Genomic DNA, 26,442 nt, shown 5'->3' with positions numbered 1-26,442 from the left:
AGCGAGTCGATTTAGTCGTGCGACTAAATCGACCAAGTGTAAACGTTCTAAAAGATGTCCAAGCAAAAAGTAATTGGTACAATTTTCGGTGTTATAGCAGAAGAAAATAGAATCGACCACAGAAAATAGAATGTCTTTCAATTCAGTTGCTAGTCGATTAGTCGCTTTTGATCAACAAGCGATTAAGTTGAAGTGTTGTTTACACGGTCGATTAAGTTGAAAGTGACGTCAATTCAACTGAATCGAACGCAAATCGACTAAGTGTAAACGCCCCATAAAAGGTATTTCGAGTAACAAAGTTTACTGGGATCCGTACCCGTAGGACAACACTTGTGGGTGTGCTTCTTTGTTGATCAGTACACAAATAATTATTCTATAGCATTACTGACTTTCCACTTAATCTTGATTAGTAAATAGATTGATTGTACCGATAGATTTTTTTCTTTTTAAGACATTGGTGTATTTACTTTTCCGATAATTGCAGAAGAAGAAGAATACATCGAATGGATTGCGATCGAGTTTGATTATATCGAATCACAACTTCCTCTTTGTTAACGAGGAATTTGCAGGGGGAAGAGGTAATAATATATGTGATTAGTTTTTGATATATTTTTGTGAAACGTGTTTGTAGGAAGTTAAAAATGTAATATTCAGTAACAATTTGATTTAACGTGTATTACAGAAAATTAGTTTTTAGTAAGGTAATGGTGTTTGTAATTTAGCCACGTGTTTTTCTCTTAATGGAAGCATGGTTGACATGAGTCTATGCAGCATGGAAAGCTGAATTGTTACATAGAAGAGTATTAGCTAGTCGCTGCAGTCTTTCTTTAAAAGATGCGTAATTCTGAAACTTCTGCGTTTCATCATTTAATACTTGCAAAAAGAAAGTTAACTCGAAAGCTGGTCTAATAAACTGTATACCTTGCCAAACCAATACAGTATCTAGAATTCATACAAACTGGCATGCAAGGCAAATCAGTAAGCCGTGCGACGTCGAAAGCTACTTTGTTGAACAAACTTGCGGCGGCGAAATGTAGAATATCAAGAAACAAGCGTAAGCAAAATCTTAAGTGCTTCCATTGGTAAAGCAAAAAACGTGATTGATCATGAATAAGTTGGAACAATGTGTCTCAAGTTTGAATATTTGTATTATTTATTCCAAAGTTGGTCATCCGCCTGGTTTTCGGCCAAAAGTTTTTTATAGTTTCGGCTAATATTATGCTATGTTATGTAGGCCTATAGATACATTTGAGGGGGTTTCAGTGTACGTATAAAGTATTCTGCAAGACATTGATCAACTTTTGCTATGTGGGCACCAGAAATAACGAATGCCATCTAACCGAGTCAGGGCAGAAGTGTTTTCAAGTGACTGAGGCACAAACAGTTCCAGGAAGTGGCTGAACCTATAAGAACCGATTAAAGTCACTGTCCGAGTCGCCTTCATTACTTCTATATTTGTAAACTAACTATTTCTAAACTAGCGTTATTTTCGCAAACAAAAAGTTCGATTTTTATGGGAAGGTCCTAGAACACAGCCCCCCCCCCATATAGTTTAGTGGCTAGGTTTTTTATTAATGTAGCGAAGTTTAATATTTAATCCACATATTGTTGGCGAGTGAGCGGTAGCGAGTGAAGGCGGGTTAGAGTCCTGCAGGGTACTTTATTTTCTGTCTTGATTACAGCTTAATAGGAAGGTGAACCTATGTTCTAGAGCCTTGCCTACTTTCATCAATGAAGAAAAGTTCACTTTGAACAGAACATTCATAGGAACCTATACCTAACCTAACGTATTACATACGGTACTAATGGCAGTGATTCTGTTCCTCCAATGTCACATCGTATGACCAAAATATGAATGTTCTGCTCAAAGTGTACTCTTACCTATTAATGTATTTACCATTCGGTAACTTTGCCCTAAGTAGTTCCTCTGCTTGCCAAATAGTTCCATGTTTATAACCGCATATAAAATAAATAAACAAAACTTTCGCTTTCCTTACATACTATCAAGCACACAAACGAGCAAATTATCCATTCCTCCCTCTAAATTTTTATTCTACTAGAAACAGACGACCAACCTTTGAATTCAACCAGAACTTTTTAATATCATATCATACTGGACAAGTTTAAGAAAGATTCAATGATGAAGTCTGTATTGCCATACTTGTTTGTTTGTAAGACATACTGGTATGAGTTCCTTTTAGTAACGGCCGTATCTTTATGAAACAATCCTAATCAGGAAAACAATACTCTAACGGGAATGTCGTAGGTAGCTACTTATGATGGATATGATCAACTTGAAATCAGTTTTTGAACTTTTATCGCGCAAAAATATTGTAAATGGGTATTTGGTGAATTATAAAATATTTTGACCTAGCATTTGTAGTTATTTTATTATTTTCGTTGTTATTTTCGACATAACATTAACTGAAGTATTCATTAGTCTTATATGAAATTACGCGTTAAATGTAATGGTGAATATATTTTGTTTGATTTGGGGAACTAGTGTAATCCGGTCTCTGTAATGCTGTCTGTGTGTGATTGTGTATATCTGTGTTATTGATACCATTAGGTGGCATGTTTATTGTGTTTCTTTGTTAGTGTGAGAATAAATATGTTAGTACTGCATTCTCACACTACTTTAGGCATTTATTCCGAAGTTGGGCGTCCGCTTTCGCCACGTTTTTTCGCTGTTATCTCCTCTGCACACTTTGTGTAATTTATTAGGTTCATTAATCCGTGCTCTTCACAAACTTTTAAAAGATTTTGCTCGTTATCAACGTATTGCTTCACAAATGTTAAAACTGTTAGTTCATTGCCCTTGTACATTCGCCATGTTGATAACATAAATGCTCGTTTCTTTCCCACAATGCAACTGTTTGGTTACCTTGCGCCAAGTAGTTCCCTCCGCTCGCCGTATAGTCCCATGTTTATAGCCGCTTATATATAACAAATAAACAGATTTTTTCGAGACTCTTATATATTATTAAGCACACAAACGATCAAATTATCCATATCTTTCCTGTAAATTTTAAAAATTTTGCTGGAAACGGACGCCCAACTTTGGAATTTAACCCCTACTTTATCCCATTCATTCCTTTGCCACAGATCCGTCGAGAATTTCTTACCAGAATAGCCCGCTGATACTATTGTGCCATTTCATTATGTCTTACAAATATAAACGTATGGCAAAATAAGCTTCGCCATTATATTTCTGTTAAAATTCTAGCCCAGTTTGATATGTTACATGACCCACTTCCTATTTAAAACAATCGAGCAAGATAGAAGATGGCTGTCATAAGCCTACCCTTTAATGGATGACTACTTCCTCCCGGTGTTTATTAATGTGTTTTTTCTTTTCGATCCCCTTACCAGTTTTACAAATTTATTGACATTTTCAGACTTGAAACACATTGTTCAGACTTACTTTGATCAATCAGGGTTTTGGCCACTGCGCTCGTCTTTATGAATGGAAGCACTTTTAAATTGTGCTTACGTTCGTTTCTTGATATTCCCCACTCGCTGCCAAGCTTTTTCGTCAACAAAGTCGATTTCGGCCTCGCAAGGTTTGCTTATAAGTGTTCTGCCGTTATGCTAGATTAGTTTTTGTTGTGAAAGTATCAGACGTAGAGGGAAGAGCAGAATTTCTATTCAAATGGGAGATAAGATTTTTCTAAAAACGGATAGACTTGCTGTTGCAGGATAGCAGCCCCGTCATTTGAATCTCAAACGAGACAGAGGTTTCGATTCAGAAGAAAATGCTATGGAAGGAACCCACAAGACACTTACTTTGTCATTATTTTCTCCTATTTACTGGCTAAAAACAATTAGTTCTAAAGTTAATAAATAGTTCTATCGTTTTCGACTTCGCTTAAATAACCCTCTTATTTGTTATAATTTTTTGTATGGTATACACAGCAACACCTGGTTCACCACGCATATTTTTTTTAAACAATAAAAGTTTGTAACGGTAGTATCAGCTTGCATTATATGTATGCAGGGACGGCGATTAGGTGGAAGGAGGGGCAGTTGCCTCCCCACTTTTTTGAAGTGACCCCCCGTAATGTATATAGTTTTATTTGGAAATGTAAAGTTTTTGTACATATTACTGGCTCATAGAAAAAAAAGGCTTAAGTTTAGAGTTGCCCCTCCAGTCTGAAGTTGCCCTTGGACTTTGTAACATGCAAAAACAGTGCTTAAAGTATTAAAAATTGTTACATTTCACTTAACTTCAGTACTCCGTGTGTTTCACAAAAATTTAAAAGGTTTTCTTCATTATTTTTGCGCATCCGTTGCACCTGTTCGCCATATTCGCCATATTTTACAGCTACCATGCTGCTGAAACCTTGCGCAATGCTTCCGCATCCGGCAAATAGTACTAACTTCCACATATCTTTTCTCGTATTAAAGATAACTCTCCTGCCGAACTTACATTCGTAAACATCAAATAAAAACTTCAAATTATCATTTGTTACCTCATTTCTCCTGTAAATTTTCCTGATTTTTATAAAAAGCGGAGGGTAACTCTAAACTTAACCCCAAAAAAATGTGCCATATAATATTTGCCGTGGCGTGAGTACATATTGGTTATTTGTCTTCCCGTGGAGTTACGAAAGCTACAGGAATTGCGTTTTAATTGCCACGGAAAATGGCCCAAAACATAACCTTTTAAAGTACAATAATTCTACGATACTTTCATTTATTCTTACAAGAGCTCGATATGTTAGTTAGCCGCTTTGAAACTAATTGAGAGAACATTTCGCAGAAAAAGAAGTCTTTCACAAGTTATTCTTTAATTGCACAAAAATTGACAGTTCCTAAAGTGTCTTTTCTTCTTTCTAGTAGTAAGAAATAGTGATTACAAAGAGAGTAATAAGAATCAACTTATTCCTTTTTCATTGTTTTGCCCAGAGCATTTATGATATTCCACAGTTACAAATTCATGGTGAATTTTTTTTCTTTTTTTTTTTTTAATTATAAAGTAGAAGACACAAGAATGCCGTTTTCGCAGACGCAGTAAAGCCCTTTCGTTGGCTTTTTTCTTTGAACAGAAAACAAAAGGAAATAGTTGAGAATGCATAAAGAACGTTGCCAGAACGAACTTAAAAAGAATTATCTTTTTCGAAATTATATATTAAATGTATTTGATTAAATTCAATAGATAATACACTTACATATATGGAACCTGCGACCTGCGTATTAGGGGATCTGATCCATATTGAGCTGTCACTTTTTATCACCATATATATATATATATATATATATATATATATATATATATATATATATATATATAGATAGATAGATAGATAGATAGATAGATATAGATTATTGAAAATGCAGATATAACCAGTGGCCACCGATTACTATTTGTTAACAAAATGTTCACCATCCTCTTAAGTATTGATCAACACTATCATCATCTTTCTATGACTTACGGTTCCCGAAATATCTACGGGTCCTTAAATCTCCTGAAATCGGAACTTTTTTGGCCAGTATCTGGGGAACGGTGTCCAGTTGGCCAGTGGCCACCGGTTACTATCTAGTACAGTAAAAACTCGTTAATCCGCAGGCACGCTACTGCGAATGGATTTCAATCGTCGTCTGTAGTACGTAGTGCATTTTTAGATTTCCATTCACAACAGTGCAACTGTAAACAAATGTAAACAAATCTGTCGGAATTAGTCAGGTCAATCCGTTTCAGGGGTGTACAGTATGTATACACACTGTAATTGCGTGCAGTCAGGCGTGCGTTGCCTGTCGTCAGAAGACAAGTGCGGGATTATCAACGACTGGACAATGGAGAATCTTTAGGAAAACTTGCTTCAGAATACGGTGTTGCAAAAATCGACCGTGTTTGACATTAAAAGTAAGAGAGAGAGAAGATAATCTCTCATTGTTCTCGTAAGGAATGTGGCCCGAGAAAGCGACAAACTTCGAGAATGGCTAAAATATGGATGTTGAACAAGCACTTTACATATGGATAGTGCAGCAGAGGGCCAAAAATAACATGCTAAGTGGCGACATTATTGCAGTTTTTTTTTTTTCTTCTTGAGAAATGATCGGCAGTGATAACTTCTGTCAGTAAATTTATGTACATTAAGCTTGTTTCGAGCGATTTTGTCCATTCCTTAGTAATTCGAACTTTTTGATAATCCGAACAGCTCGAGCAAACAAATATTCGGATTAACGAGGCTAAATTGTACCAAAATGTTCACCATCCTCGTAGGTATTGATCAACACCAATATAATCTTTATATAATAATAATAATAATAATAATAATAATAATTTTATTGTCCTTGAACCAATTATGGCAATAGACAACGTCAAAATATACATCAAAATTACAATGTTAACTTTCACATTTAATTTGCGTAAAGTATTCATCTAATGAATAAAACGGTCTTTCTATTAGCCAATTATATAATTTATGCTTAAACACATTTATATAATTTATGACTTACAGTTCTCGGGATATGGCTTCTTAAATCTCCCGAAATGGGAACTTTTTTTGGTCAGTATCTTGGAAGTGGTAACTAATAGGGAGATGATATTGGTGTTGATCAATACCTAAAGGGATGGTGATCATTTTGGTACCAAATAGAGCCGGTGGCCACTGGCCGAATCACACAATTTTCCAAACAGAATTTTAAGATGTTCATGAGCAAGGAATCAAATCTCTTCGTAGATCTTCGTTGTTACAAAGGGCCAGTACCTACTTGCGTTGCTCTTGTCAACTTACTTGAAATACAATGTACGGTATTTTAACTGAAACAATACTATCCTATTAATTATACAATCTTTCGTCAAACAAAGCGTTAGAAACAATCAGGAAAACTAACATTGATATACCAATATTCAGATCATGTCTTGCTCCCCCACTTTTAGCGTCCAATCGCCGCCACTGTATGTATGTAATAGAGACTAGTAAATGCAATGTAACTATCAAAGTGCATTATCACTCTAAATATCAATCACTGAGTCTTAGTATTAAGTTTATACTATATAAGTATTTGCTGTTTTTTAGTTCATTTAATGTGAGCAGGAACCTAATATGAAATTCTGCTTTTTGTCTCCATATGTCAAATTTTGGCCTTATATCTAATATACATCCCTGTTGTTTATTTTGAATCATTTGTATATATATATTATTCGTTTGGTCTTTTTGGGACCTGTATTAATTTTATAGTTACTTTTTCTCGTAATTTGTAGAGTTTTTGTTTAAACGACACTGGTATAAGTTTTATTTTGAAGCTTACATGTTCAGCTTGTGTGCGCCTTTGGCCGTGTCTTGACGGGGACAGATAGCCATGCTGCTGACGTCTTCGTTCATTCAGACACCGTGAGCGTAATTTTTCCTTCCCACTTTCATCGTTCCATCTCGTTCATTATCGTCAATTTCGCATAGCCTCGTGACGTAATCATTGGACGTGAAAGAAAAATGAACCGTACTAAATAATTTAGTTAGCAGTACTGAAATGAAATAATTAAGAGTTAAGTCTCATGGTTATGCCGGCTAGGCAGAAGGCGACGGTGATAATGAAAGATGAATGAAATGGTGGAATTAAGAAAGTGGGAGGAAATGGGAGAACCCCGAGAAAACCCATGCACACGCATTTATCTACCACAAAGCTCACTTGGCTCGAGCTAGGATCGAACTTAGGACTCCATGCACCAGAGGTGAACACTCTATCACTGAGCCATCGCGGCTGTGGCAACACTAAGTTTTAGCTATGCCATTCTGTAGATAGCTTTTCTGAAACTTACCTGAAACGAAACTCATTTTATGAATTACATTGCGGTGATAATAAAGATTTCCACGTAATAAGAGCAGATATGATAGTTAATGCATTTCTTTGTTTTATTTTTAGGTATAGAACATGACGAATTCTAAAGGTTATCGTCGAGGGACGAGGGATTTGTTTTCCCGACCGTTCCGGAAACATGGCATCATCCCACTGTCAACGTATATGCGAGTTTACCGTGTGGGTGACATAGTAGACATCAAGGTATGGTTTTCATATATGGATACATATTTGTTTGCAATAAGATGAAGTAATATTTTGCAACTATTATGAAATTATTTTCGTGTCCAGCCAATAGTAAGTGCGTAGGTGAACTCTGGTGAGTTCTAATCAGTTGAATAATAGATTGTTCCTATTGAAGATTTCAGAAAGATTGTTTTTATTGTGGTAGGCGTTATAAGATAAGTATTTCATTATGATATTGGCACTGCAAATAGTTTCGTTTCTCTACTTTTGGAGTAATGAAATGAGCCGCAGTGCAAGAGCAAAGTGCTTGCGCAGGCTTATCTCTGATGCTTCGTATTAGAGGTAAGAGTTTTTAGTAAGCTATAATGATATGATACGTTTGAGACATTAGATTGCAATAAATCTACTTGATATTTTATCGAATCTATTTAAGATATTGCGTATTTCATGTTGTTAAACCATACTAATTTCACCTTGAGGTTACCACAACATTTCCCTTTGAATTATAAATTTTACTTCGCTATTATTAATGTACCATAAAATACTGAACGGAAATGTAACGAAGGTGAAATTTTATTACAATCTTTAGAGGAAGAGAACGCAGATTTGAGGGTTTACACAATTTTTTTGTTTCTACAGATTATATCTATATAATTGTTCCGAATACGCCTACCAACTTTTCATCATTCTTGTCCTTGTAACTTGATCAAAGACCTATTATGTATGTTCTTGCCAAGTGTTTGACGGACTTACACTGTTTTTATTCATAGAAAGATACAGTGTGTCATCAATGGATTTTTTCTTCAGATTAGGGTTACGAAGTGCTACCCAAAATATCCGAGAATGTCATTGTGAAAATCAGAAAATTATATTTACGTCCTAATGTCCTCCGTTACTTTCAAAGTAGTCCCCTCCGGCATGTATGCAACAATCCCAGCGTTGTTCCCACTTTTGGAAGCAGTCCTGGAAGTCCGCAGGGTGAAGGGTGTTCAGAACCCTGTGCAGTCCCAATTGGATACCTTCAGTGGAGGCGAGACGTCGCCCTTTCAACGCGAGTTTCATCTTTGTGAACAGGTAGAAGTCGCATGGGGCTAGTCAGAGAAGTAGGAAGGGTGAGGGACCGTTATGTTGCAGCAACCAGTCTTTATTTTGTTAGAGCTCTGGTCGTTCGCGCTAAACATCTTCCCTCAGTCTCTTCAAAACCGCACAGTAAAACTTCCCGTTGACATTCTGACCAGGCGGAACAAACTCCTTACTCACAAGTCCTCGAATTGCGAAAAAAAAAATCAGCTTTGACTTGATGTTGCTTCGAACTTATCGACCTTTTTTCTGCTTTGGAGATGATGACGTCTTCCATTGTGATGATCGCTGCTTCGTTTCCGGGTTATAACCGTAGACCCAAGATTCATCACCTCTAGTGACTCTGGATAAGAAGTTTGAACATTCTCGAACTCTTTGTTGCACCTCAGTGCACGTCTGAATACTGAGGTGGTTTTGGTCGATGCTGAGCAGGCGAGGTACAAACTTTGCTTCAATTCATCTCATGTTCACTCATCTGATAGAATTTGTTGACATGCACCGTAGGACAGTGTGAATCTGTTACAAACATCGTGAATTGTCTGCCTTCTGTTTTCGTGAATCACATCACGCACTTTCATAATCATTTCCGATGTTGTGCATGTTGAAGGTTGATCAGAATGTTTGTCATCTTTCACAGATTCGCAGCCTTCTTTGAAACGCATGAACCATTTAAATGTTCTTGCTTGACTCAGTGCACTCTTACCAAATGTCTCTTTCAGCATGCGATGAGTTTCGGCTGCAGTTTTCTTCAACTTGACACAGAACTTGATGCAATTTCGTTGCTCATTAACGTCAGTTATTTGACAAATCGCGGAAGCATTGAAATACGTCCTGACACAACTACAACTCACAGCTGAATGTGCCAAAGATGGCGCAACTTTGTAATGCAGTAGCTAATACATACACTTCGAGACATCTAGCGGCGGAATGTCGTACTGCTACTGGTTTGCCCGGTAAAAAAAAAAAAAAAAATTCTCGGATATTTTGAGTAGCACTTCGTATTCGAGGTGGTGGAAGGATCATTCCGTAATAGCAGGGCTCATAGTGAGTCACTTTTTTTTTTTTTTTCAAATTTGTCACTAAAAGTTACTTTTTTGGGAGGTAAAGTGGCTTTTTCGTGAGATTTATGTTTTGAATTGGCAGTTTTCTAAGAAAGATATTATAAAAATAAATTGAAAAAGGCAGAAACTGTTACTCATTACTCTTTTGAAAGCTTCAGTACTTGCTGCCACGTGTAAAACATTCAGCTTTGTTCTCACTTTACCTTTTATTCTTTCTAAAGGGCAGTGTATGGTTGGTGGATGCTTAAGGTCTCAAAGTGGGGTGGAGAACCCTTCTGTGTCTATGCTTTCTTCTATCATAATAGTCTTTAATTTTTCTCTCGTAATAGTTAACGTTTCGCTCAACGCTGTGTTTGTGTGGTTCATCATGTTCGTCTTGTGTTATGCTTCTTGTATGTTCTTCTTAATAGTAGGTGATAAATTTGAATATTTCATGGCTTTGAGAACTCTCAATGCTAAGTTAAATATAATGTCTAGGATGAAAAAATTCGGAAATAGGCCAGAACTGGTTCTACCTACTCAGAAGCTTCTAACATCTGCTAAGCCTGCTTACCGTAACTACAAAGCATACTTCGAAAACCTAAGAAGGGAGGAACCTCAAAAAGAAGAAGTAAATAAGAAAAGATGAAACAAAACAGCGAGGTGATGGAGAAATTGACAAAGGAAAAAAGGGATATGATGAGATTTTAGTCACTTTTTCTTGTGCTTTTGGTCACTTTTCAACTATTTTTTACAAGAGACCAGACCACTATGAGCCCTGTAATAGTGATGTAAAGGATTTCTTATAATTCAGATAGATATCATGTCATCACATTTTCTCAGGGGTTCCTTTAAATTTCTCTCTTCCCCTTCCAAAAATAAATCAAGTAAGTTTTCCATGTAGTGTAATCATTTCCAATTGGTTGTAACAGCACAGTTTACTATTTCGTAAACGACACAGAGAACAAGGAACAATCTTAGGACGGGTTGTAACACGCAAATTGGAACATCGATAGGATATTCAATGTTTTTACAGACAGACTATTCGCACACTGCCAAAACTTATTTCTTTCTTCTACTTCATTATCTTTCCCTATGGTCAAAGTGTTTCTTTCGTTCTCTGTAAAAGCATACAGCGTAATTCAGCCAGATGGAAATTACTAGTATGTAGTATGTGCTTGACTTGATCTCATTGGAAGGAAATGAACTTCATTCTCCCCTGGTTTTGAAGGGTGTGTCCATATCAGTATTGAAAGCATTTTGTGTTATGGAGGGATATTTAATCAGGATTTTAAAATTCCCTCATACTAGTGATACAAACCGGTAGTAATAATAATTTTAAGAAGTGTTATATTATCACTCACAAATCATTTATGTATCTTAACATTTTTTAAAATGTGACAAGCATGTCAAAAGTAGTCTAAGGGCTAAAACCTTGAATTCTACAACATAATTTTTATATTGGATCTGTAATGGCAGAATATAGTTTGTTCAGAAAACATTCTTTTATCCTTTGTAATTATAGTTTTGACCGTTTTGTAATTCCTTAGGGAAATGGAGCAGTACAAAAGGGCATGCCTTACAAGTACTATCACGGGAAGACCGGTCGAGTGTACAATGTGACTCCACGAGCGTTAGGTGTTATTGTCAACAAACGTGTTCGAGGAAAAATAATTCCTAAGAGGTAAGTCAATCTCAAATTCTTCTGCGCGATAAAGTTTCATTGCTCTTTCCCATTCAAAATCTTCACTCGAGTTTTAAACACAGATGAGGAAAATTTAAACAAGTGAGGATACATAATTACAATTTCAATAAAAGTTAGTACAGTAATTTTAATTCGAACTAAAAGTTGGAGAAACAGTTTCTAGCAATTTATTTTTTATTTGCTTTTGTTAATTACATAATTTTGTAATCCTTGTGCTAAATCTTTTTCTCACTTAAATACTCACAAAGAATGGAAGTATTGGCATTGCAAATAGTTTCGTTTCTCTACTTTTGGAGCAATGAAATGAGCCGCAGTGCAAAAGCAAAGAGCTTGCGCAGGCTTATCTCCAATTCTTGATATTAGAGATAAGAGTTTTAAGTAAGCTATAATGATGTGATGAATGCAATATGATGTTTGCATATGTACTCAAAGATTACAGAACATGCTATTAATTTTGTTCGTGTTACACAAAATAAGTTGAAGATCTCGCTAAGTGATGCCTGATAGTAACTAACTAACTAACTCTATGGCCTATGGAACCCGGAGGTTCAGTGCCGCGTTCACAAAAGCTCTCCACTGACTTCTATCCTTAGCTAATTGGATCCAGTTTCTACTTTGTATTCCTATCTCTGCGAGATCCATCTTAATATTATCCTCCCATCTGCGCCTAGGTCTTCCTAATGGTCGTTTTCCTATGGGTCTACCAGTCAAGACTTTGACAGCGTTTCTACTTTCTTCCATTCTAGCTACATGACCTGCCCACCTAAGCCTCCTAGACTTGACGACCCTAACAATGTTGGGTAAACCGTATAAACTATGTAGTTCCTCGTTCCGCCATTCCCCATTCTCGTTCCTCTTGGGTCCGAATATTCTTCTCAGGATCCTGTTCTCAAATACTTTCAGTCTATGTTCTTCCCTCAGAGTAAGCGACCATGTTTCGCAACCATACAGAACAACAGGCATGATTATCGTTTTATATATTTTAAGCTTCGAATTCCTCGACAGAATTCGCGACGACAAGAGATTTTGAACCGAATAGTAACACGAATTCCCTGCTTTTAGTCGACATTTAATTTCTTCGTGAATATAATTTTCGTCTGTTAATATTGATCCTAAATATTTGAAAGTATCCACTTTATCAAAAGTATTATTTAATATTTTAACGCCTCCACAATTTGCCGTATTACGGTCCCGACGCACTTCCATGTATTTAGTTTTCTCTGCATTTACTTCTAAACCCATGTCCCTGCAAGCGTTTAATAATATCTCTGCATTTATTTCTACTGTTCTCCTATCATCCCCTATTAAATTTACATCATCAGCATATGCCATAACCTGGTGAATGCCGTTCAACTCTAGGCCCTGGTTGCTATCTTTGATTTTCCTTATGGCGTATTCCAGCACAAAGTTAAATAATAATGGCGACAACGCATCTCCTTGTTTCAGGCCATTTTCGACGTGGAAGCTCGTGGACAAAAATTTTCCTACCCGGATTTTACTTTGGGATTCACTTAAACATATCTTAATTAATCTACTTAGCTTTCTCGGTATTCCAAGGTAGTAAAAATTTAAATTATACATATCGAATCACCCAAATGACGGTAAATTGACACATTTCAGTGACTCGCTTCTTGTAGAAATAATTATTTTGATCATTGTTTCCATTATACAGGATGGCCAGAAAGTTCTTCATGTCTGCACTTCATCCCTGCGCTAATACTATTTGCAGTTATTTGTTCAAAACGTCCGTATGTTCACCTCCATTATTCCTACACAGCTTGATACGCCTCCATGTTCATGTATTCTTCCGCTTAGCAGTTGTGGCGTCATAAGCTAAAGGCTTCAAGCACACTTGACCGCAGAGCATCATTGTCCATTGTCTGGTGTCGTAAGATGCAGACACGAGGGGGCCAAAGATAAGGGGCTGGTGAATTTGGGATTGTTCTCAATTTCTTGAAAAAGTACGGGTTTTCCTTTGCTCATGTGAAGACGTTGTTACACTATCTCACAAACTCCGATCAATAGCACGTTTCAGAGTGAATGCACTTCCGAGTAGGAATGGTGGGGAAGGCCTCCAAGATCCTGCAGGCTTCCCGCCTTCTGCGTGATCAGAATGTGACTTGGTGGCTCTGCCGAACCGTTCATGGACCCAGCGGGATAGTGAACTTTTCAATGCATCTCCGTTTCCTCTGGAAACAATTACGTGGCAATTCACGTGAGGATCACTGTTGTTTGTCAGTGATCAAGATGGGAGATTCAAATATTATCTTACATTGTTTCACGCATTTAGTTCGACTGTAAAGGAACTCTGGCCCCACTGTAGAAGCAAATTTAAAGTTTACCGCTATAAAATTTCCTTGCCGAAAATCACTCCGTCCTCAAAGGAAAAATTGATTACAATTCAGTGATCTACAATGGAGTGATTGCTTTATAATAGGAGCACATATATATATATATATATCTGGTCGGCAATTTAACGAAAAAATAATACAGATACGGAGTACTTTTCAAAATAGTTTATTATGATATACGTACCGGTTTTCAGGTTAAGTAGGGTGAATATGTCAAGTTTACTCACAATAATTAACAGGCACGTACTTAGAATACAATATTCAAAATATTAGTTAATGAACACAGCTTGAAGAATATTGAAAAAGTATACCACGTTTTGATAACATCAGTATTAAGTAAGGGGTTGTTGACGTGTTTTTGAAGAAAGAAAAAAAAATCTAGAAGGGGAAGGTGGTTTTTGATTAGGAATGTTTATAGCGGTGGTTCAAGGAACTTTAAAATTGTTTCTACAATGCAGAAACCTGATTAAACTATGTAGTTCTACAAGGAGCGTAATGTTTCTTAAACACACGTAAAATGACTGTGACAAGGAAACTTTACGTCAATTTTTCTCCACATTTCAATTTTTAAGTAATGCACAGTAATTTTATAAAGAAAACAATTGATAGAGTGAGGAAAGCAGCGAAACCTCGGACTTCGTTCATTCCTCACCTCAATTGAGCATAAAGAAATCAAGGAACTCTGTGTAATTAAATGTAAACTCTTTACGAGGGCTACATTATCCTCTCTTCCCACATATGTTTTTGGGTAAGACATTGATACTTTTAGGCTACGAAATGCCCGTGAATAAGTGTTAGACCGTTTGACCATATAAAATTTTCCCTGATATTTCTCGGCGTTTTTCCCATTATCCCCACTTGCTTTTATATATACATGTAATCTCTCGTTTATATTTATAATCAGTCTTCCTTATCATCAAGGGCTCAGCCATGGAATTTAACTTTAAAGTTCCACTTTGAACGTTATTGGGTGTTAATAACATGTGCTAACTGATCTGAGTATAGTGGTTGTTTAATAAAATTGTATTTTTTTAAAAAAAGAATTTTGTAGTGCTTTTGTTCATTTTTGATTCGAAATTGAAACTTTTGGAGTTGTCTGATATAGTCTGTTCTGTTCTTGAGCGGAAATCTCGAACGGTAAAATGTTCGGTCTTTTTCTATCAAGATTTCCATGTTTTATATCTATCTAGAATGCATATACATAATATTGTGTGAGCAATGGAGGAGAGAATATTTAGTCACTACTCTAGCTTTCACCAGATTTGTCTAGCATAGAATACTTAATTTTATAACTAATTTTTAAGAACCGAGTCTTCCCTTATCTATTATAAGATAAAGGGGGAAAAAAACTTATATAATATCCTCGGTAACTTTCAGGACTAGCACACCCCGTCATAATGAGCTGAAGTTACGGGTTCGATTCGCAGTTCTGGTTGTGCATTTTTTGACACTGAATGTGTTCGTGCTTTTGGGTTGCTTGTCACACGCAAAGCAAGCGTAGTCATTACACAAGGGAAATTCTTTGTCCGTTATATATATAAGGTATTTGAAAGTAACACCAACGTTTGGGAGGTGATTTCTCACACCAAGATAAGACGAAAAGTATAGACCAACGTCGGTGCACAAATGCTTCCTTTCGGAGTTACAGGCTGCCGAAAACATAAAACAATTAACTTTAAAGGTGCATAGCTCCAAAAGTATGGGACCTACCGTAGTCGGGTTAAGACTGTTTAGGAACTAGAGTCCTGCGGTACTTCCGCAACAATTTTTATAGAGGTAGTTGGTGAGTACTGCCAAACTGTCTGTTTAAAAATTGCTGTACCGTAGGATTCTGAACCATGTATTTTTGGATAGCGCACATATTACTTCCTAAGTGAAGTCCTGGCCCTACTACGGTAGTTCCCATAGATTTGGATTTTTTTTTTTTTCAGAATATAACTCCGAAAGGAAGCATTTCTGCACCCAGGTTGATCAATACTTTGCTATCTTGGTGTCAGGAATCATCTCACAAAGGTTGTCTGTGTTGTTCCGAAACATCATATATATAGGCTGTCCTATTAATGCGTACAAAAAATTTAAGGGTAAATAGTTGATGTCAAACCAAGAAAAAAAGTCCTCTGCAACTTTGGACAAAAGTCCTTAGTTTCGGAGATATAGGGTGCCGAAAGTGTGGGAAAATGAACTTTAGAGATCTATATCTTCACTATCCTAAAGGCCGTATGGTCAAGTCAACGACAACGAATGTGCTCTATCCGAAAATGCTTACGCCGCAAGGGATTTCCCAAAGGAGAATTGACGAGGATTCCCCACTTCCTTTGAGAATCCCTTGCGCACGGGTTTCACGATTGCGGCATAAGCATTTTTGAACAGAGCACATTCGATGTCTTTGATTTGACCATACGGCCTTTGCTCTATCGTTTAGGATAGTGAAGATATAGATCTCTAAAGTCATTTTCCCACACTTTCGATACCCTATATCTCCGAAACTATGGACTTTTGGCCAAAGTTGCAGAGGACTTTTTCTTTTTTTCTTGGTTTGACATTAACTATTTACCCTTAAATTTTGTGTACGCATTAATAGGACACCCTATATATATATATATATATATATATATATATATATATATATATATATATATATATATATATAATAGCAAGTGCAGACTCAAAAGTCAAATTGCAAGGAACTTAATATTTACATCATTATAAAAGAATCTGCCTTGAATTTAATCTAGAGAATTTCGAGGAAACGTGTCAATTAAACATAATAGAATAGTGTAAAAGTAAAAATGCCATCAATTACCGTGAATAAACATGAAGTAGAATGATTGAATGTGACTATTTGAGAAGACTTAAGCATCATTTGCTTCATACACTAGTATGTAACATGCGTGCCGTTAAATTGCGTATGATAGGAAAAAAATACGTAGAGAATTGGTAATTGCAGTATGGAAACTTGATAACAGAGGACAGTTGAATAATAATAATTATTACTGAATGATAGGATGGGATGCATATGTACACTCATGTCCAAAATTATTGTCGCATGTCTATAAATATGTTATTGTGGGAGTATAATTTAATAACGAATTCGCCCGGTATTTCTTATAATGTTAGTGTGTCTATAATCGGCAAAGACATGTATGTGGCAAATTTCATGTTAAAAGAGCAGTAAATAAGAACAACAAAACGAAAATAAAACTTTCTTGTCCATTTAGCAACATTTTGTTTTACTCATTCTAATTTTTATATTTATAATTCTTTTCCTATGAAATTTACCACAAATATAAATTTCACGATTATACACATAGTAACAGTATTAGACGTACCCTCCAAAATCATTATCAAATTATATTCTTACAAGAAGACAGTTATAGACATGCGACAATCATTTTGGACATGAGTGTACCAACAGTAAATAAAAATTCTCACACGTTAAAGCCTCGAAAAGCACAAAAACTGTGAACGGTTTGAAGGCATGTTTCATCTCTATCTTGTAAGTGAATGTTAGTTAAAAATTATCAGTTGAAGTACATGTCACAAGGACTACGACGTAAATTTGAATGTCCAAGAACTATGACGTCATAAACTGCGCAGCCAAATTTATTGTCTGTAACAGAGTTTGAAAACTATTATTAGTTTATTTAATAATTGCCTGGCTCACTTCATCATCATCTTCATTATCTTTTAAGTTATTCACTAAAATTATATATTTAAAAAAAAGTGAGGCGGTCTTAGCGAAGAGCCTTTTCGACTCTTTATTCTAAAGATATCCAGCTTGAGAAATCGCGTAAGTTGAGGTGTGAAATTCGGTATTTAAACTCTTAATTAAGGATTCGGGCTGGAGCTCATGTGGTTCGGATTCCACGTTAATCAGTAGGTCCACGTCTCATATAGCCTCACTGCTGAATGGGACGTTAAACTCAAAATCAACTCAACTCTTAATTAAGGGAATGTGTGTTTTAGCGTCTGCGTAACGTCCTCTCTGTAAAAGAGAAAGGAGACAATTTCTGTTATCGAATTTCCATTTTCTTTATTCGGAAAATGTTCAATGTCAGAATTTGTTTAAGTTAAGAAGTGTGAAATTTATTATATAAACTCTTTAATTGAAAATGAGGAACATGTGTTTCAGTTTTCGAAAATTAGTTTTTTTTTGGGGGGGGAGAGGGGGTGGTAGGATATCTATAATCAAATTTTCCCTACTTGTTCACAGTGAATACCTAATTCTTGTAAATGGAAGATGAGAGATTCGGTTTATGAAAACATTAAAAATGAGTGAACAGGTGTTTCAGTGTTTTTGAAAATTCTGTTTCTACAGTATTCAACTTTGCAGTTTTATTTTCATTAAACTTTTATTATTATCGTCCGGAGAACGGACACTTCTGCTAGTTATTGTAATAAACTTAGTAAATCTAAGAACTAATGTAAGGGTTATGGTAACAGACATTAAGACGAAATAAATAAACGAGTAAACTTGCTGGTGTAGCCATAAAACATACGACCTGACAGCTCTGAAGTCTGGGTTCAAAATCAGGAAATGTCCGCCATTTCTGTAGCCAACGAAGTTTATTTTAATGTAGGCATGACAAAATTTTCTTTACGCATAAGCAAATGCCCAACAGATGCTCATTTGTTATGCGTGGTGCAGGAAAATCTTATTTGTAACGTTTTAATTCATGCACTCAACAGAGAGTTTGGAACACACATTCGTATGGTAAATGATAGCTTAAGCGTTGAATGGGGCCGCGGTGGCTCAGTGGTAGAGCGTTCACCTCTGGTGCTAGGGGTTCCGGGTTCGATCCCAGCCCCCGCCAAGTGAACTTTGTGGTGGACAAACACCGTGTGCGTGGGTTTTCTCGGGGTTCTCCCGTTTCCTCCCACTTTCTTCATTCCACCATTTCATTCATTACTCATCATCACCGTCTCCTTTAGCCTAACCGGCATAACCGTGGGACGTAAAACAGATTTCATTTCATTTTTTAAGCGTTGAATGTGTGAATATATTATTGGTGCTAAGATCTTTTTTTCATATGACTATCGTTTATTATTATTATTTTCTTCCATTTTTCAAAGGATCAACATTCGAACTGAACATGTAAACCATTCCAAGTGCCGACAGGACTTCTTGAAGCGAGTGGCTGAAAATGAGAAGCTGAAACGTGAAGCTAAGGAAAAGGGAAAGAGGATCCGCCTTAAAAGACAGGTTGGTTGTGTGATTGCTTTTTGTTCGTTCAATAAATGAACTCACGCGGCCACAGAAGTTTATATTGGAATGTCCTAATGTTGCAAATTGAAGAATTAACTAGAAATTTAAGTTCAAAACGATTTAAGAGAATTAATTTATGTAGTGTAAGTATCCATTTCATTGCGATACTCATTGAGTAAGTAATATATCGTCTCTGTTCTGGCAGTCACTGACTCCCTGAGTGTGAGGTTTTTAAGTTGCTATAGCAAATTGAACAGCTCAAGAACAGTAGAATTATGTTCAGGAATAATAACATAAATTAGTAAGAATATTAGATGCATATTGGCAAACAGATTGTAGCAGTGGTTCAACCTCAAAACAGCTATATCTCAAAACTAATACAGGACTAGCACATTCGTTCCTAATTTCGTTCACCTGTTGTGTTAAAATTATAAAGCGCAGAGAACTGAAACATAGCATGAAAAGGAAAACTCAAGTTCATTTCAGATTTTGTCATTGGCTTTTAAGAATGGTGTAAAGGGACAAGTTTTGCCAATAGATGTCACTAATCTTCCTATCTCTCTCGTGTATTTTTTTATCTTTCACGAAAATTTACAATTTCTTTTACAAATTTCAACCTAGAGACTTCAAATTTTTAGAGAAGGAACTCCATAACCTATGGAAGGCAACAATCCGTGCCGATTTTTTATTTAGAATTTTCTTCATTGTTAAAACAGTTTATGGCGTTAGAGGTTTGGATATCCATTTCAACAAGCAAGCCATTTCAACAATGAAGAAAATTCTAAATAAAAAAATTGGCACGGGATTGTTGCCTTCGATAGGATATGAACTTCATTCTCTAAAAATTCAAAGTCTGTAGGTTGAAATTTGTAAGAGAAATCGTGAATTTTCGTGAAAGGTAAAAAAATATATGAAAGAGATACGGAGACTGTAGTGACATCTGTCGGCAAAATTTTTCCCTTTAAACTAACCTTAATACACCAGTTTGACTGCCAGGCGGATGCTTCTGATAAATGGTGGCTACAGAAAAGCGTGCATATTTACGTCGTAGAGTTTCATACAAGATAACTAATCACTGTCTCAAAATGTTTCCGTACTCGATTTCATAAGAACCTACCACGTGAAAAGACAATACGTGATTCCTAAATTTACAACTAGATATGTCTATTGTAAAAGAACCATGGAATGACGATCTGTTCCTGATAGAACCATTGAGCGTAAGAGAAGTTTATGTCCGAAGCCCAAAAAATATTGACTGTAGAAACTGGTAGTGAGCTTGGTATACCACAGAAGATAATGTGGAGAGTGTTGTGGAAACTATCCTGACCAGGGTGGCTGGAGTTGGAACTGTTGTAACATATGGACATTTCGCGTGAGCATATCGACCACTTGTAGCGAAGTTGGTGAATTTTCCTTTTCATGCTTTGTTTCAATAGTCTTTATCTTATACTTTTAACACAGCATGCGAACGAAATCAGGGAGATGATTTTTGCTAGCCGTGTATTTTGGCTGACTTCTGCCAGAACGACGACAATCAACACAAGAATGTCATTAATATAATTTGTAGCGTGGGCCACAAGTCGCTTGTCAGAATCAATTATTTCAGTTCTCAATTGACTAGAGAAGCTGAGCTGATTCACGTAAACGAAACGTTATGGCGTGCTTCGTGAATAATACGTTTTAAGAAGTAATTTTATAAGATTGAAATCTTGTTACATTTGTAATTGCGTTTGTAGTGAATAGGGTGGCATCGGGATATGGCGTCCTTATCGCCCAGTTCTTCGGAACTTCAGTCAGCCACTGGTCCTCCAGTTTGGTGGCTGGGCCGGGCTCGAATGTAATCTGATCTCTGGACATCAACCTCGCTCTGAACTGTTTATGCATACTGGATATGGCTTGGACGACGCATGGACCCGGGGTAATGGGACGGAGGAGTGGAACGTATGCGCACCCAGAAGGACCGGATGGAGTGATACCTGAAAGGAGATGCTGGGAGTGTACCGTGTGGAAACCTTCAACGAACATTGGTCCTTTCCCTTACACGGTGCGACGTGGATCCTCTCACTAGTACAATCAGTCGGCGGTGCAAGTGGCCATGCCTCTTAGTCAGTTTGATGAGGATCACGGTTCAGCTTGCGTACAAGTGTCACGCATGTAGGGCCTGCTGGGCTCGTTGGCCACTCCGAACGAAGACTGAGAAGCGCAGAGGATTTTGTAGATTATGGTCTCGCATCAACACTACTTACAGATACTGATACTATCTGCACTTCGGGTAAAAGCTTGATCTCGAACCAAGATATTTAATTATCAAAGATAAGTCGACTGACTCTGCTGGAGCCCTCAGTATGTCGTCGTTTATCGTATATAAAAATTACAACGGTTACCTTTCCACCTGGACATATATGCAAATTGCGAATGATGCGTTGCTAGTTCAAACTTCTAGGACAACTAATCGCGTTTACTATTACAGTCGCATACAGATTTCTAATAAATCTTATTATTCAGATATATATATATTCCTTAGAGGTCATATTTATCGTACAAGCCGTAAAAAAAATGTGGATTTAAGTTGTGGAGTGTGTAAGGAGCACGGTGCCTCAGTAAGTTTGTAGTGGACAACAATGTGTCCGTCTGTCTCGGGGCACTCCCGTTTCTTCCCACATTCTCACTCCACCAATTTTTCCATTATTCACTTGCCTTAATCATCCGTCTCCCTTAGCCTAACAGGCATAATCATGAGATGTTAAAATGAAAGATTTCATTATTTTATGGTGGATCTGAACAGAGCGTTGAGTTTTACATCTTTTCTTAAGACTTTTGTATAATCTCCGTACAGAGTTATACTTCTCCCAGTGTTTTATGATCTATCCTAGGGCATCCTTGTAGAGCTCTGCAGACTGCATGAAAAAAAAAAAATCTTACCTCCATGGTGTCATCATTTGTTTTGTCAAAATGGTAATTCTGAAGTAAAGTTTTCATCTGTGGGAACAGGAAGTCGCTTGGAGCTAGATCAGGGATGCACCAATATTTCCAAGTTGCATCTAGCAGAGTCTGCAAATGCTCTTTGGGATGCATGAGCAGGTCCATTGCCCGCAAGGAGGGATCACTTTGGTGACCATACCGTGACGTTTTTGCTTAACAGCATCTCCTATCTTCCTCAGAAGTGAGCAATAGTATGTGTCAGTGATAATATAATACCTTCCTTCTAAAGGTGATCTATAAGGATGACCCCACGAATCTTTTTCTTATAATAATAATAATAATAATAAAAACATTTTGCAGCTTATTGACATGTGCCACCTGTAAGGAAAGTAAATACTATACATAAATATTTTTCACTAAATCACACATGTAAGGTATATTGCCTGTAGAGGCCGTTTTATATCATAATCACCGTAAAATTTTCATATGCCTCCTTGTACTCAATATCGATACGAAGTTTACCGCAAAGATCGAATATGAGTGCTTGTTCAGGAAGCGAAGTTGATAGCATAAGTAGTTGTTGCATCGGCACGGAAACCCTAAGACACAGGTTTAATTAATTTCTTGTCTGAGTAGTTTATGCGAGTCAGGCAATTTCAGTGTTGTTGACTTATTTTTGATCATCATATTGCTTATATGAAAGATATGGATTTTGTTTTAAGTGTTAACTGATTATTTAAAATATTTTTTCCAGCCTGCTCAACCAAGGAAGGCGCATATCGTCAGCGGCAAAACTGAACCCATCAAATTAGCTCCAATACCATATGAATTCATCGCGTAATATGTATATATAAAACAGAAAATAAAACACGAAGTTATAAAACTAGTTTATTATTAGTAAATATCACCTCCCTTTCTGTCATTCATAAACAGTCTTCTGAGGTTATTCATCCCTATATTCAATAAATTAGCTGAAGTGAAAGGCAAATAAAGTTCTGGAAGATGAGTGTATTGTAAAATTCTACTTCTGCAGGTATAAGGTAGAGCAATTATATTCTGGAATTCGTTTTCTCACACTACCCGTTTGTTACAGAATTTCGTTCTAAACAGTGTAATACAAAATAAGTGCAAATTCTCTAATGTAGGCGTACCAAGGACCTGATGGCCTCGGTAAGGATTCCTCACAAAGCAAGCTAAGTGAGGAGTGGTAGGACCCAATAGAGCTCCACTGCAAGCTAAGCGGTTAGAAATAACCACAAAGCTCCACTGCAAGTTGAATGGTTCTGTGACGAGGAGTCTCTCGATGTTCTTCTACAAGCAGAGAGAAAGAAGAAAGGAGGCATTAGAGCTCCACTGCAAGCTAAGGAAGGGGACTTGACCAGCCAGATATTGATACCAATAGGTATGATCCTCCTGGTTTTCATAGCTGCTCCTGTATGGCGGTTGCATAGGTGTTCCTGTCGTCTGCCTCTGTAGTATTTCGTAGTAAGAATGCACATGGTTGTAAATATAAGCATGTGTTGATTGTTTGTAAACAGAACCAATCAGGCATCGGAGCGAGTCTCTCTTTCATCTAAAAGTATCTCTTGTTTTTGACCGAAGTCTCTAAAGGGAATTTCTACTTGCAAAATAAGTGGGAAAATTAGTTGTAAATTGAGGTAATATAAGAACTAGATATGTCTTTTGCTATGTCGCAGTGTAAATTCGAGCATGGTCTCATTGTAGCCTTCGATTCGAGAATTTCCTCTCTAAGGTGATGGATGTATTGCGTAACTGATGTATACGAACAAATACTAAAATCCATATCTCTGGTCTTCGAGTAAACAAATCAAGTACACCTATTGAGTTTCCGTGACTATAAAATGATACACGAGTGTCAAATATAAGTACAGTTATAGGGACAAAAACGTCGGACACACCTCGTATTAAGTTATACGGGGAGTTCCTGACTGTACATGTATATATTACTTCAATGTTACGAAATAACGACAACATCCACATGATATTATTGACTATTATAGGGCAACAGAAGTGAGGAAATCACTTCGCTTTCAGAATATTTCCGTTACAAGTGCCGTTGAATGTTTTAAACATAATTTTCGCACGTTTTTAAACAATTGAACAGTGTATCAAAAAAGATTAGTAAGGGGGCTTACGAAACAATTAGCTTTTTGCCAGCCTTAGGCGGATCTATTCGATGTATGCGAGTTCAATACCATCAAGATTTCCCTGTTAGGGCATTTCTAGTTCTTATATTATCTCAATGGAGTTGTAACAGGTAGGAACATTCTAAAACGGTCATTTTGTTGGCATATCTTGTACGTTCTGTTACCATCTTTTGATATCTGTTCCGTGCACATTATCTAATGTTAAAAAAAAACCTAGGTGAGGTTGAATCTTACGAAATTCAGTCCTGATTTTATATGTTAGTGCTTATTGAAGTCTAACCCGTGTTTTTGTGATGAATTGTGGTTTTTACGCCATCAGGTTCTGACAGTCTTCAGGCCTCTCAAACTAGCAGTAAGGTAGCAGGGTCTACAACAGAGCACAAAGTGTGCATCAACTGTGCGTATTTAAAAGTGTCAGGGACAGGGCTACGGTGGCAGAATTGATATGGACAATGAAAAGTATTTGCAGCAGTTACTCAGCCTATTCATGTACAGATATCAAAGCTACATTTGCAAGAATGCTTCCAGGAGAATTGCCTGATAGTTTCTCCATTAACCCTAAAAAGATGCACTATTTGACCACTGATGTTCTTGGTGTGTAGTTCTATGAAGAAATGTTGGAAGATATTGGCTCTGTGCCATACAACATTTCTTATGATGAAACTACAAATGTTGGAAGACAAGGAGGAGCTGCAAGTTACCATTACATATTGGTCAGATCTCAGGAACCAGATAGCTAGAAGACATCTTGAGACTTTCTTCACTGGTAAAGCTGATACAGTTACCCTCCGTAATTTGATAAGCAAGGCAATCAGCAATGCCAGTTTTTCCCGAATCAGAATGCAGATGATTGGTTCTATGGCCCCAGCGTTAACAAGAAGGTTTTCAATTTGTTTCATGAACTTTTCGTCAAAAAGGTTTGGTAGATGCTGGTACATGTCCTATTCACATAGTCCATAATGCTTTCCTAAAATCGATTCAGACCTTTGGAGAAGATGCAATGACACTAGTAATTAGTGTTTATAATTACTTCCATGGATGGCCTTCACGTTGGGAAGAGTACGACTATTCAACAGGAGCTGAATCTGCAACCGCACAGGTTTCTGAAACACAACTACCAGATGGTTATCATATATAGCTTCATGTGAAAGATTACTTGAACAGTGGACTGGTGTACAACGGTACTTCTTGAAGTATATTCCATCTATAAAGAAAAGTGTTGTTTTGGATAAGTAGTCTGTGAGGAAAATTTTAGATCTACTCAAGAAGTCTGGGATGTTAGCTCAGTTGCACTTTACATTGTCTTCTGCGAAGTTGTATGAGAAATTTGCCCATAGTTTTCAGAGTGAAGTTTCGTTGGTTCATATTTTACATGCAGAGTTATTAGATGTCATTGGAACTATCGCAAGCAGCGTGTCTAAATGTGCTGCTGTTAATGAAGTCAGCTTCATATGATTGGACCAATTGCAAGTTGTTTTGAATCCGATAATTTACTGTCTAAAACAAATTGGCATCTCAGAGGAAACAAGAAAAGAACTAACTAAACTACCAGTACTTGAAGAGTGTACAAGCACATTATATTTCAGGTGGTAAACATTTGGTGCAAAATACAATGACACATTCTGTTAACATTAAACGAGAACTAGCATTTCTCACTCCTGAGGCTAGAAAATCACAAAGTAGCTGCAGGTACACTCATGTCCAAAATGATTGTTGCATATCTATAACTGTCTTCTTGTAAGAATCGAATTTGATAATGATTTTTCAGGGTACTTTTAATACTGAAACTGTGTATATAATCGGGAAATGTACAATTGTGGTAAATTTCATAGGAAAAGAATTATAAATACGAAAATTATGAAAACAATAACATGTTGCTAAATGGACAAGAAAATTTTATTTTAGTTTTATTCTTATTTACTGCTCTTTTGACATGAAATTTGCCACACACATGTCTTTACCGATTATACACATACTAACA

The 26,442-nt window shown here is 36.7% G+C and overlaps 1 protein-coding gene across 2 annotated transcripts; it reads left to right on the top strand.

Moving 5' to 3' along the window:
- The first annotated feature begins 424 nt into the window (after positions 1-424).
- RpL21 (ribosomal protein L21) lies at positions 425-23,176 on the top strand. Of its 2 annotated transcripts, none has more exons than XM_081738998.1 (5): positions 425-578; positions 7,870-8,007; positions 11,660-11,793; positions 19,239-19,368; positions 23,048-23,176. In XM_081738998.1, the coding sequence occupies exons 2-5, from the start codon at positions 7,879-7,881 to the stop codon at positions 23,132-23,134; spliced, it is 480 nt and encodes a 159-aa protein (XP_081595124.1). In that variant the 5' UTR covers positions 425-578; positions 7,870-7,878; the 3' UTR covers positions 23,135-23,176. The 2 variants fall into 2 exon arrangements, with proteins under 2 accessions (XP_081595124.1, XP_081595125.1); XM_081738999.1 differs by lacking the exon at positions 425-578 and adding an exon at positions 678-701.
- Positions 23,177-26,442: the final 3,266 nt, after the last annotated feature.

Source organism: Thermobia domestica, chromosome 14 (genome assembly GCF_964235325.1).
Source record: "Thermobia domestica chromosome 14, izTheDome1.hap1.1, whole genome shotgun sequence".
Classification (NCBI taxonomy): Eukaryota; Metazoa; Arthropoda; class Insecta; order Zygentoma; family Lepismatidae; genus Thermobia; species Thermobia domestica.
The sequence above is the reverse complement of the archived record's forward strand: the minus strand, read 5'-3'. Positions and strand labels throughout refer to the sequence as shown.